The sequence below is a fragment of the Sitophilus oryzae genome, unplaced genomic scaffold, assembly GCF_002938485.1.
Source record: "Sitophilus oryzae breed Bouriz unplaced genomic scaffold, Soryzae_2.0 scaffold_1508_pilon_pilon, whole genome shotgun sequence".
NCBI classification, from domain to species: Eukaryota; Metazoa; Arthropoda; class Insecta; order Coleoptera; family Curculionidae; genus Sitophilus; species Sitophilus oryzae.
The window spans coordinates 3102734-3115932 of NW_022146179.1; the positions used below are offsets into that span (position 1 = coordinate 3102734).

General features: G+C 31.5%; 1 protein-coding gene across 1 annotated transcript; it reads left to right on the forward strand.

The window, feature by feature from the left end:
* The first annotated feature begins 536 nt into the window (after window positions 1–536).
* Window positions 537–968, forward strand: LOC115878302. The gene has a single exon (XM_030894758.1). The coding sequence runs from the start codon at window positions 537–539 to the stop codon at window positions 966–968; it is 432 nt and encodes a 143-aa protein (XP_030750618.1).
* The last annotated feature ends 12231 nt before the right edge of the window (window positions 969–13199 follow it).

Here is a 13199-nt window from a genome sequence, read left to right on the forward strand (position 1 = left end):
CAAGAAATACATCTCCTCTACGTAGACCTCAAGAAAGCATATGATAGTGTACCCCAGTCTAAATTGTGGGAAGCCCTCGAGAAAACGAATATCAGCATAACATTAATTAAGGCTGTCCAAAAACTTTATAAGAACAACACTAGCCAAGTAAAGAAAGGACAAACAGTATCAAAGGGATTCAGCATAAACAAAGGTCTTAAACAGGGCTGCTGTCTATCGCCCACACTGTTTAAAATCTATTTGGAACAAGCTCTAAAAACGTGGAAAAGGAAGTGTGAACAGATGGGGATACCATTAAACGACTCGATACTTTACACTCTTTGTTTCGCTGATGATCAAATAATACTAGCTCAAGACTACGAGGATCTGGAATATATGACCCGCAAACTATAACAAGTGGGGGCTGGAGGTAAACCTTAAGAAGACGGAATATATGTGTATCTGCGGCGAACAACAGAATATAATCCTAGAACAGCAACAGCAAGAAATAAAACACTGCCAAAAATATAAATATCTTGGCATGCACATTACCAACGATGATAGCCTTGATGTGCAGAAACAACCAGGGAAGACAAGCAATTAGACAACTCAACAGTATTTTATGGGATAAGGCCGTATCAAAAGAAAACAAACACAAAATTTATAACAGCATAGTTAAAAGTATCATTAGTTATGGTAGTGAAGTATGGCCTTTGAAAGAAAGAAACCTTAAGTTACTCGAAGCTATGGAAATGGACTTTTGGAGGCACGCGGCCGGAAAATCGAAACTGGATAGAGTTAGAAATGAAAGAATTCAGAACATCATGGGCGTTAAATACCGAATATCAGAAGACATCAAAATTAACCAACTCAGGTGGTACGGGCACGTACAAAGAATGGAAGAGAACAGAATCACGAAAAAATTACTCAATTTGACACCACAAGGCAAACGCAAGAGAGGGAGACCTAGACGGAGTTGGAGAGAATGAATAGACGGGGACATCAGAACAAGAGGAATAGACGAAAACCTCTGGACAGACAGAGATCAATGGAGACTGGAAATCAGAAGACGTCGAAGAACGTTATAAACTGATTTGTATATATATGTACATTCAAAGTTTGCAGTTTTGTTGAAAGTGATTTATGTTTATTATTTTTGTTTATTACATTAATGTGTTTGTTTTGAAGTAATATATTGGTTAGGTGATTTTCATTGCATAACTAATACATTGAACAACACATTGTACTAAAAATAATAAAATAACATATTTAAACTTCAAATAATTGCTAATAAACATTACAGAAATTTCAAAAGTGAAAAGAAGCAAGAAAAATGAGAAATAGCATCACTACTTTCTCACGTAATAAAAGAATAGTTTTTTAGTTATTGTTACCGAGTCCCGAAGGTACCGAAAGAACCGGGAATTAATAATTTCGAGTCCCGGTTCTTTGATATCTTAACTCTGAACCCGGAATTTCCGGTTCTGAACCCTAGGTATCATATTATAAAGAAATTCTGTTTCTAACTAAAAACTAAAAAAAATTACAGATTTTTTTTTAATTTATACTACCCCTTATAATATTTGCCCTTATTTAAGACTCACCCTGTATAGGGCGATTCACGGTTATGGTACGTTATAAGATCATCGAGACATTGATTTTTCCCCGAAGAGTAACCATAACTCCGATTCTGCATTTCTTACTTATAGAAGAGAGAACACTGAATAATCAATACCAGAAAAGAAAGAGATGTGGTATATGGCAACCATATGTCAATGAAGAAATGACTCATGAATCAAATCGGGCACATTTGATTCATGAGATTTTTGTTTTTTGTCATTTCTTTATTGACATCCATGTGCGGCCAATGCAGATCCTATATTAGCATGAACTGTATTTGAAAAAGTTATGTACAGGGTGGGCCAAATTCGACGCTTTTAAATGGAAACACCCTTTTCTATAGGAGATAGACGAAAACTAATATCGGTTTCTAGAGCTCAATTTTCATCAAAAACATAATGGTGAAAACCGCATATCAATATCTGTTACCGTTTCGGAGTTACGGGGTGTTTTTCAAAAATGTGCATTTTTAACAAATCGCTGTAACTTTTTTGCTATGTAAAATTTTGTATTTCTATGAAAACATTTTCAAAGCACCTTTTTACGTAGAATTTAATAATTTAAGTATAATTTTATAAAATTAATAGTTTAAGAGTTATCAACAGAAAAATTGATTTTTTATTTGGGACACCCTCTATATTTTTAATTAACTGAAAAGAATTTAAAATTACCTTTCCAAAAATATAGCACACTGGATATTTTGTTATAATCCCCTTCGAAATAGAGAACTTTTAAAAGTTCGCCAGTTTTAACTAGTAGGCTTTGGACCCCTTATTGACGATATGCCCTTAATGGAACTCGAAAACATATTTTTCCAGCAAGACGACGCACCGTCTCTGAACGCTGAAGTTATGAGCAAATTTTTGCAGCCAATTTCAAGAATAATTGAATAGCTAACCAAGATCCCAGCCGTTGGCCGTCGAGGCCGCCTGACTTAGTGCCCATGGATCTAATCCTATGGATATATTTGCGGGAGAATAAAGGTTCCTTATTCTTCCGCATAATCTAGACAAGAATTAGAAATACTTAGCAGTTATAAGAGGGTATCTTTTACCCCCCCTGCCCCGTCAAAAAACTGCCCCGTCTGTCCATAACAGAAGACGGTCGATATGTCTAACACCTGTAGCAAAATCTCATGTCTTGGTTTGCTATTTATTTTTATTGTTATTAGATATAGTTTAAATGTGTTGATGTTGGTTAAATATATTTTAAATTGTTATAAAATTCTGCACTCATAGCAAATATTATTTTCGTTTTAATTGATGCTCACAACTAGAATTTTTTTGCATTACAGCCGGTGCCGTTCAAAGCCTACTTATTTAAAGCGGCGAATTTTTATATACTCTATATCTCGAAGAGGAATCGAGCAAAATATCAAGTGTGTTATATTTTTGAAAGGTAATTTTAAATTCTTTCAATAAATTAAAATATAGAGGGTGTCCCATATAAAAAATAAATTTTCTGTTAATAATCTTAAATTATTAATTTTAAAAAAATATACTTAAATCATTAAATTCTACGTAAAAATGTGCTTTGGGAATGTTTTCATAAAAATATAAAATTTTCCATAGCAAAAGGTTATAGCGATTTGTTAAAAATGCATATTTTTGAAAAACACCCCGTAACTCCGAAACGGTAGCAGATATCGACATGCGGTTTTCACCATGATGTTTTAGACAAAAATTGAGCTCCAGACACCAATATTAGTTTTTGTCTATCTCCTATAGAAAAGGGTGTTTCCATTTAAAGGCGTCGAATTTGACACACCCTGTACATTCAAGGTTTGTAGTTTTGTTGAAAGTGATTTATGTTTATTACTTTAGCTTCACATTTCAGTTGTTTGTACTTTTGATAATACGGTAAAATCATAAAAGATATATGTTTTTAATTTCTATGGGTTTCTTAGCCAAGTTATATTTCAATTGTCAAAAATTCCCAAAAAATGCATTTTACTTTATTTTTGTGTCCGTTCTTATTAATTTGTTGAAAACTAATGAAATTGTTTGTTCACAAGTTTGAATATATTGTAAACATTGTTAAAATAACAAGCTTTTTATAAAATCTCTTCATCGTGTATTTTTAACTGAAAAAAAAATCGGGGTTCGTCGGATCCCAGCACGCCATAAGCGTTAAAAAATTTCACCACGCCAGAGTTGAGGGTTAAAATAACATATATTTGATACCAATTAAACTTTTAGTTACGTAATCGAGGCCGTAATTTTGAAATTCATTGTGGCTAACCATGGACATATTCAGTGCCGGGATGATTAACTGGAATTTAAATTTTCCGCTGGGAATTCAGGTGGTAGCTCTGCTGTAAAAAATGTCAAGTTGCCACATGTATTTATTTATTTTCTAACATTGTCATTAATTCTGACACTTTGGTTTTGTTTAAATAAATAATGCTGTGATACCTTAAGCTTAAAATTGTTTACTAACAGACTCTGCCGTCGAACAATGTATACTGAGCAGAGAAATAGAAGGGATAGAGAATGAGCGTCAACATGCGCAGAAGGTCTAATCAAGTTGGGCGCCATATTCCAGGTCTTCCTGTCATTTTGTATATAGGTGGTAATCTATAAGTAATCAAATATCAATTTGCTGTTTTCAACCATACGGGGGGCAATTTAAATTTAGTGAAATTCTATCATTTATTATGGTTATTTAACATTAATATGATTTATTTAATTATCAGTTTCAAAACTGCGTACAATATTGGTATATAATACACTAAATATACGAATATTCTGACAAAAGACGCTACGGACAGATGACCTTTTCGTCGTTAAACACTCGAAATGATATTAAATAAGTATTTACAATATTTCATGTTTACTTGTACTGAATTACGCGTTTCAATTTAAATTTTTTGCAAATTGGTAAAAATTGTTCTAAACACCTTTTTGTTCAAGTTGTATATTCATAAAAAACATTTGGTTCATAATTATTTTTGATGATTACCTACCTTGTATTTTTAATATAAACCTAGAAAAAATATTTTTTTGTTTTATTTTTTTTATTCGTCCCTTCAAATTGTGTTTCAAAAACTGTTACATAATATGTCCTCTGACAAATATTTTCATAATACATAAACATCATTGATTTTATTATGGGTATTATTATTAGTATTTATCCTGGTTTTTGTTGACAAAAAAACTCAGTCTTGTAATAGAACATCAATTTTATATTTCGTAAAATTATTTTGATACAAATTCAATTTGTCAAAATTCAAGTCATTAATATATTGATAAACAACCCAAATTATTCCTAAATATTTTATTATAAAAAACTGTTACCGGTAAGTTTGTAAAACACATTATGGTTTGTCGTAATACTAGAAAAAATCATTTATTTTTGCACAAAAGAAGCTTGTCGATCCTTATTTGTCCATAACAAAATTCTGTATGTACAACATACATATACCTAATTTATTATTAAGAAAATTAGATTATATGATCTCAGAATTTTAAGAAATTTTTTTTTAAGATAAAATAGTTTCTTCTCAACTGTAATATTGTCAACTTTGGCCTGTATTTTATCTATTTAAAAACATGGGATTGACAATCCCCTTACTAAAATACATACTGGAAGGTACCGATTAAGTTTCATTGCATCAAATACCTTTGCTAAAAATCCTGGCTCACAATTTAAGGCCATTGCAAAATGCTTTTGAACTTCATCATAGATTTTACAAGAATAAAAGTGTAATATTGAAACAAAGTAACATTGTAAGCTTCATGACTAATAGTCTCATTTTTAATACTCTTTAAATATCATCTCGTTAACAATTATGAATATTATATGATTTTTCTCAGTGATTTGTGGCACAGATACAAATTAATATATGCTCCATAACAGTTTTTTAAATAAGAAACTTCTGCCTACAGATTTAATTTTCTTATTGGCATAATACCTTTTCTTCCTATATAAATCTTGCCATTTTTCAGTCCAATGTTCCTTGTTTTTACAGTTGTAGGAATACTAAAAATGTTGACTATAGAACTTGATACTATGTTTGAAAAAGCCTTCATACCTGTAACTGTGCATAAATCTAATTAACTGAATTCTCCTCCTCTTGACACTCTGAACACTGCTGCTGCTAATGTTAGAAATATTTAGCACAAAACTACAACTACCTACAACAAACTTTACAATAAAAATGTTAAATTTTCGCTGTTCGATTAAAATACCCTATCTTATGTTTTCTTTTCCTCCAAATAATCTTCTTGTCAAGTAAGGACCAATCTTATTTGACATATTTCTGGTACACTTGAACTGGTGCTTTCATGGACACTATAAGAGTGCACTGTTTTACAGAAGCATGAACATTGATTCCAAGTATCTTCTTCCTCCACACGTAATAAAAACATCCTCTTTAAATGGCCACATCATACACTTATTTTTGACCAATCCCAATTACAATCACGATTTTTACAAATCGCCTTTAGGAAAACTAAAAATAAACAGTTTTGGATCATCTGTAAACACGATTATGTTGTATAAACTTACACATGAAAACTAATCATTTTTCCCGGCGTATTAGCTTTCTTAGAATGACTATGACAATATACAATAAGCCTTTTTGAATTAGTGTTTAGAATAATTGAGACTCTAATTGAGATAATAATAAATTTTAACTAGATAACAACACGAACGAAATAAAAAACAAAACAAACAGATGTCAATTAAAGAGGGGAAGTGACAGCGAGACCTGGAAGATGTCTGCCATCTTGCCGTCGACAAAAATTTGGTTGCGCACTCGTCGAAGCTCATTCTCCCACTTCCATATCTCTGATACTGAGATTACAGGTATTACAGAGAACCAGGGGCGGATATAGGAATTTATTTTAGGGGGGGCCAAATAAAAAAATTATGTAGAATGTGCTTTTTAGGGCGCCATTTTTAACCCAAAAGGCTAATATTTAACCCAATTTACAGATTTTAGGGGGCCCCGGGCCCCATGGCCCCCCCTCTGTATCCGCCACTGGAGAGAACAACAAAAAGGTTTTTTTAGAACTGTGTGCTGTTAAGCAGGTGAAATTTGTTGACGTAAATATTAACTGTTTATGTAAATATTTATAATTCATTTATTTTTGTTTCTTTTCAATTCCAGAATATTTTGATTAAAAGAAAATACGTAAAAGTGGGCAACGCTGTGTCGGTCAAGCTTAATACGTGACTAACAGTTTATGTGATATGAACTATAGTTTTACAATTACAAAAAATAAAAAATATACAGGGTGTTCCAGAAATAAGTGCAAGTATTTTAAAGAGTGGTAGATCTGGTCAAAAGATACATTTTTTCCCTTTACTATTTTTCAAATAAGTCCAAAATAACCGAGTTATTTTACTTTTAAAATTTAAACAAAAAATGCTTTTTTGCTTAAATTTTGAGAACCACTGGATCTTTTCTGGATCTTTTCTGGATTTTTTTTTCTCTGTAAATTTAATCTACTACCTGTGTTGCCATATTCTCAAGAAATCATGATTTTTAACTTAAAACTAAAAAAATTTCAAATTTTTAATTTTTTTTTCGCAAAAAAACCCTTATAAGCGTGTTTCTGAGGCCGATACTACCAGTTAAAATACTTGTGCTTATTTGACGACATAATATGAAGGTATATGATTCGCATTTATTATTCCTTTTGTGTTAACAAAGACAAGAGGACAAAAATCTTGTTTGTTTAATGGCAGTTTACCCAGCATTTATTGAGGTTACTTTAAGTTAAGTAGAGCTTTGATTATGACAAGCGAACTTAACATAAAGAAACCTTAATAAGTGCTGGAAAAAGGCTATTAATGGGCTAAAATAAAAATAATTTTTGTAGTAGTTCTGCTTTCTTAAAAATCATTAAAAATTCGACTTTAAATTGATTTTTTTTGAACAAATGTCTGAGATGGCAACTTTTGTACTTCGATCTTGCGAAAATTTACCAGATAAGTTTTGTTACATTTGTTGTCGATTTATTGTTAAATCACAAGATAGACGACTTTGGCAAGAAGTTAGAAAGGCTTACTTTTTATATTTCGGTTGTAAATTTGCGGATCAAGATCAGTCTTGGGTTCGTCATGTGTGCTGTATAAGTTGTAGTGTGAATCTGGTTCAGAGGCTGAAAGGCCAGAGAAAGACTATGTCATTTGTTGTTTCTATGATATGGAGAGAACCTACTAATCATTTTAATGACTACTATTTCTGTCTAACAAATGTTAAAGGTTATTCAAAGAAACAGAAAGACAAAATTTAGTATCCAAACTTGCATTTGCACTGTTCCTCATGTTATAGGTATATTACTAGAATTTCAAGATGGTTTTAGGAAGTACTGTTTTTTTTGTATTTGTGGGATAGTCGGGAAACAAAGGAACATTTTGTAAAAAAAGAATGACAACCAAGAACATCTTTTGAGCCAGGTACAAGTACGTAAAATATCTGCCACTTGTTGATCCAAAGCCTGCTACTTCCACCCCTCCATATTAAGTTGGAATTGATAAAAAAAATTGTAATGGCCATGGATATTGAAAGTGAAGGATTAAAACATTTTTTCCACAAATCAGTGATGCTACGCTTAAAAAAGGGATTTTTATTTGGCTTGAAATAAGAAAGCCCCTTAAAGAGCTCGCCTTTAAAGAGAAACTCAGTCAAAAAGAACTAAGAGCTTGAAACTTCCTTGTAAATGTTGTTAAAGGGTTCTTAGGTAATAAAAAAGAAGAAAACTATGAATTTCTCGTACGAGAAGTTTTAGACGCTAGCAATCACTCAGATGTCGTTCGTCTCTAAATTTTTTTTCTCCACTCGCATTTGATTTTTTTGCCGAATATCTCGGTGAAGTCAGTGATGAACAAGGACAGAGAGATTTCACACGATTATTGTTAAGATCCTAACGCCCCTGTTCGTTGGGATCCAGTTATGATGGGCGACTAATGCTGGTTTTTAAAACCAGAAGATTCGACGTTACATAAAAGATAAAAATAAAGCTTTTAAGCATGTTTGCATATTTTATTGTTTAATATGTTGTCATATTGATGTAGTACACTTTGATTTTATGCAATATAATGCATATAAGACTTGTAATTGTATTTTTTTAATTTAATATAACAATGTAATATGATACTTGTTAAATAAAAATGTGTATTTTTCTTATTTATTGCTTATCCCCATCTAACAAAAAAAATGTTAGCACGTTTCGCTTATTATTTTTAATTTTAATAGTACAGAATCTGAAACATAGTCTGTCCAACGAGAAGATCCTTGACAGTGATAGATGTGTCTGTCATTTTAATTTCAAAGTAGTTTATTTTATTTTACAAAGAAATAAGTTGGTACAACTGGAACGCATAGCAGGAAATATTTAAAATTTGACTGACAAGTGATTACTTCAAAATATTGTGAAAAAAAACTGCATAAAACTGAAAAAATTTAATCGAGTTATTTTATTTAATCAAAACGGTATGTGTTAATACAAAACAAACACGAACAAGACACCATATACCAAAAAAATAGAAAAAATAACTATTTCTTACTTTCAAGCTTTATGAAACTTCCCGCATTTATGATTATATTTATCAATATAACTTATATATACAAATACAAATTTGTTATATTCCACAGGAATAAATAAAACAACATAAATAAAACAAACTATTTTATTAATAATAACACTTACCAAATTTTATACCTTAAAGGTTGATTAATTAACTTTAATCTTAATATTTTTAAACCAGTACCTTTTGACATTATTTTTCTGCAGTACTAAAATCCATTATTTACCTATCTTGTGATGTCGATATTTTACAGCTACTCCAGTTTTTAGTATGTGTTTAGTATGGTCCTACCATATTCGAGATGCACTTATCTACGACGAGATAGTATACGAACTTTATTGAGCGTAACTTGTAACTTTATTGGTGTATAAGACTTTCTGCTTGGGTAGCGAGTATTAACCATACACTGTGCTCTGGGTCTACAGTTAATTTTCACTCAATTTTTGCCCCACTTGACTTCAAAAGACACAAAACACAGGTAATAACACGAATCAAAATGCATCATCTTCCAAAACGCAGGGTATTTGACAAAAGTTGACACAAAATTATAACCTACAATTTGGCAAGACTTTGACAAGCGTCAAAAATCTAAAGGCGAGTTCATACTCATCGGCGTCCGTTTGTCGTTCATCGTTCCGTCAAACCAATAAAATTGAAATACGATCTGTCATTTTTGAAATAAACCAATAAAACTGGTTAAAAACAACAAGAGACGACGTATGACGGATTTATATTTAAACCCATCCATAGTTAACTTAAAAATTATTAGAAACTTTTTTTAGTAAAATAAATAGATTGGTATGGGACGTCATCTGTTTTTCTTCTGTCATCGTCTGTCGAAATCTTACCTGAGAAAAAAAACAGAGTATAATCAGCTATTGTCATGAATGTTAGAAATAAAAAGTTTGAATTTGTCGACCTGTGTTATCAATTACCTATCTTCAAAAAAATCCTATGAGTATTTTGCCACTTGCAAAAATCTATACTAATATATAAAATCCTTAAGTGACTGACCTACTGACTAATCACGATCCTGCTCAAACCACTCAACGTAAGAAGCTCAATTTTGGCATACAGGTTGATTCTAGGGTTCAGAGATTCGATAAGAAGGGATTTTTCGAAATTCCAGTTCCAAGAGGGTGAAACCACCCCTCAAATATTACGATATTTTTTTTATTTAAAAAACGGTCAAGTTTCCGTTAAACACGTATATTTTATTTTGTTTTTTTACATATTTTAAGATTTTTTAAAAATGTATACAGGGTGTTTCGAAAAATATGACCATTGAGTAATCACGATTCTGCTTAAAGTGCTTGACGTTTAAAGCTGAATTTTGGCAAACGCATTGACTGTGGGATGTAGAGATTCGATAAGGAGAGGTTTCTCGAATCTCAAATTCCAAGAGTATGAAAACGTCCCTCAAATATTACAATATTTGTTATTTAAAAAACGGTTAGTCTTTCGGGAAAACGCTTGGACAAGCATAACTAATCTGTTTTTTTTACATATTTTGAAATTTTTTAAAAAATCATACAGGGTGTTCCAAAAAGTTGGGTAATTTCTTAACCACGATTCTGCTCAAACTGCTTGACGTAAAAGGCTTATTTTTGGCAAACGGATTTTTCGAAAGTCAAATTCCAACGATATGAAACTATGGGTGAAACCATCCCTCAAATAATACAATATTTTTTTATTTAAAAAACGGTCAAGTTTCCGAAAAAACGCTTAAACACGTATATTTTATTTTGTTTTTTTACATATTTTAAGATTTTTTAAAAATGTATACAGGGTGTTTCGAAAAATCTGGTCATTGATTAATCACGATCTGCTAATCACGATGAGCAGCGCTTGACCTACATTAGCTCCTGCTTAAAGCGCTTGACGTAAAAAGCTGATTTTTGAAAAACAGATTGACTTTAAGGTGTAGAGGTTCGATAAGAAGGGATTTTTCGAAACTCGAATTCTAAGGGGGTGTAACTATCCCTCAAATATTAAAATATTTTTTATTTTAAAACCGGTGAGTTTTTCGGAAAAACTCTTAAATACGTATATTTTATTTTGTTGTTTTACATATTTTAAGATTTTTTATAAATTTATACAAGGTGCTTCATAAAATATGACCATTGAGTAATCACGATTCTGCTTAAAGTGCTTGACGTTTAAAGCTGATTTTTGGCAAACGGATTGACTGTGGGGTGTAGAGGTTCGATAAGGAGAGGTTTCTCGAATCTCAAATTCCAAGAGTATGAAAACGTCCCTCAAATATTACAATATTTGTTATTTAAAAAACGGTTAGTCTTTCGGGAAAACGCTTGGACAAGCATAATTAATCTGTTTTTTTTTACATATTTTGAAATTTTTTAAAACATCATACAGGGTGTTCCAAAAAGTTGGGTAATTTCTTAACCACGATTCTGCTCAAACTGCTTGACGTAAAAGGCTTATTTTTGGCAAACGGATTTTTCGAAAGTCAAATTCCAACGATATGAAACTACCCCTCAAATATTACTAAGTTATATAATAATATCGCCATATTGTTTTTTCTCATGCTAACATAAATGTGAGAAAATTTTATCCAGTTTGTATGTTAATGGAAATTCTTGCTTTGCTTTATCAGCACCAAGACAAATGATTAATTCGACGCGAACAAAGTAATTGTTATCACGTAGTAATTGTTAATTTTGAAGTTTAACTTGATATATATATAATGTCATTTTAACAGAACGTCAACGGTTTTTATAGATGTATCTGTTGAAAAAAAGTAAAGTTTTCTTGAATAGTTGTATTTAGGTATTTTAAAATATATTTTTTTATTTGTTCTTTGTGATTTTTTGGTTTCCGGCGACGGCGACGGGAAGAGATATACTTCCCGAAACGTTAAGCATTTTTTTGTTCGTTAGGCAAATTTGTTTATTAGTAAAACACTGCTGACAAGTTGGTCTCTCCTGGATTAACGCAGCAGTGTTTACATAAAATAATTATTTTATTTTGTAGATTTTCTTACAATGCATGGGGGCGAAATACCCATAAGCCTTTTTTGAAAGGAAGTTTCCTATCTAAACAGCCTTTAACAAATGGTACCTTTGTCCTTGCTACCTTTTACTACACAGCGCTTTGATAATATTATATGACCTCTTGATGGGGTAATAAATGATATGTCCGGTTCGTCCATAAAGTTACTCTTATATTTACACTTATCGTCACGTTAAATTGTCAGTGCCAACCGTAAAAGCCTGGCCCCAAAGTGATAAAAGACGACTTTTCTTCCGAGGATTAAAATCCTTGTAATTCTCTTTTAAGGGCCACTATTAAATTGTAAATAGCTTATACTTTCTATAAAAATAACTAAGGTTATTTTAATTACTTGATATATTTTTCTATAATCTTTATTTATCTGTATAGTCTTTCTCTGGAAGATTAGTACATTCTCTGGAATAATAATACAACAATGTCTGAAATATACTTACAATACAATGTAAGACAAATACAATACTTACAAATATACTTACAACACAAATATTTACAATTACGTAAAACTATACAGAAACATTTATCATAAGACTATAAGAGCTATAAACACCTATATAGGACTATAAGGACCTTTATTATAATAGGAGAATAGTCAATTCTGGTAATATTGCTAAAGAAACATGGGCTATTGTAAATGAATTGAGAAACAAAGCTTCTTCGTCTAGCAATATCTCTACCTCACCTGAGAACCTTAAAACCAAACCAAACCAAACCAAAAACTTAACTAATACCATATGTCCTTCTCATGATCCACTTTCTTATCTCTCTAATGATAATGTAAACTTACACATTTTCTTTTTTTCGCCCGTAGTTTTAGAAGAGCTTCGCATTAATACCATAAAAAATAAATCCTCTTCTGGGACCGACGGGCTAACTTTAAATATGTTTTCGAATCTGCCAGAAAGCACTCTGAATCACCTAACAACTTTAATAAACATGCCGTTCCAAAATGGTATTTTTCCAGGATGTCTTAAGACGGCAATAATCATTCCTCTGCATAAAGGAGGAGACAAAGATGAAGTTTCTAACTA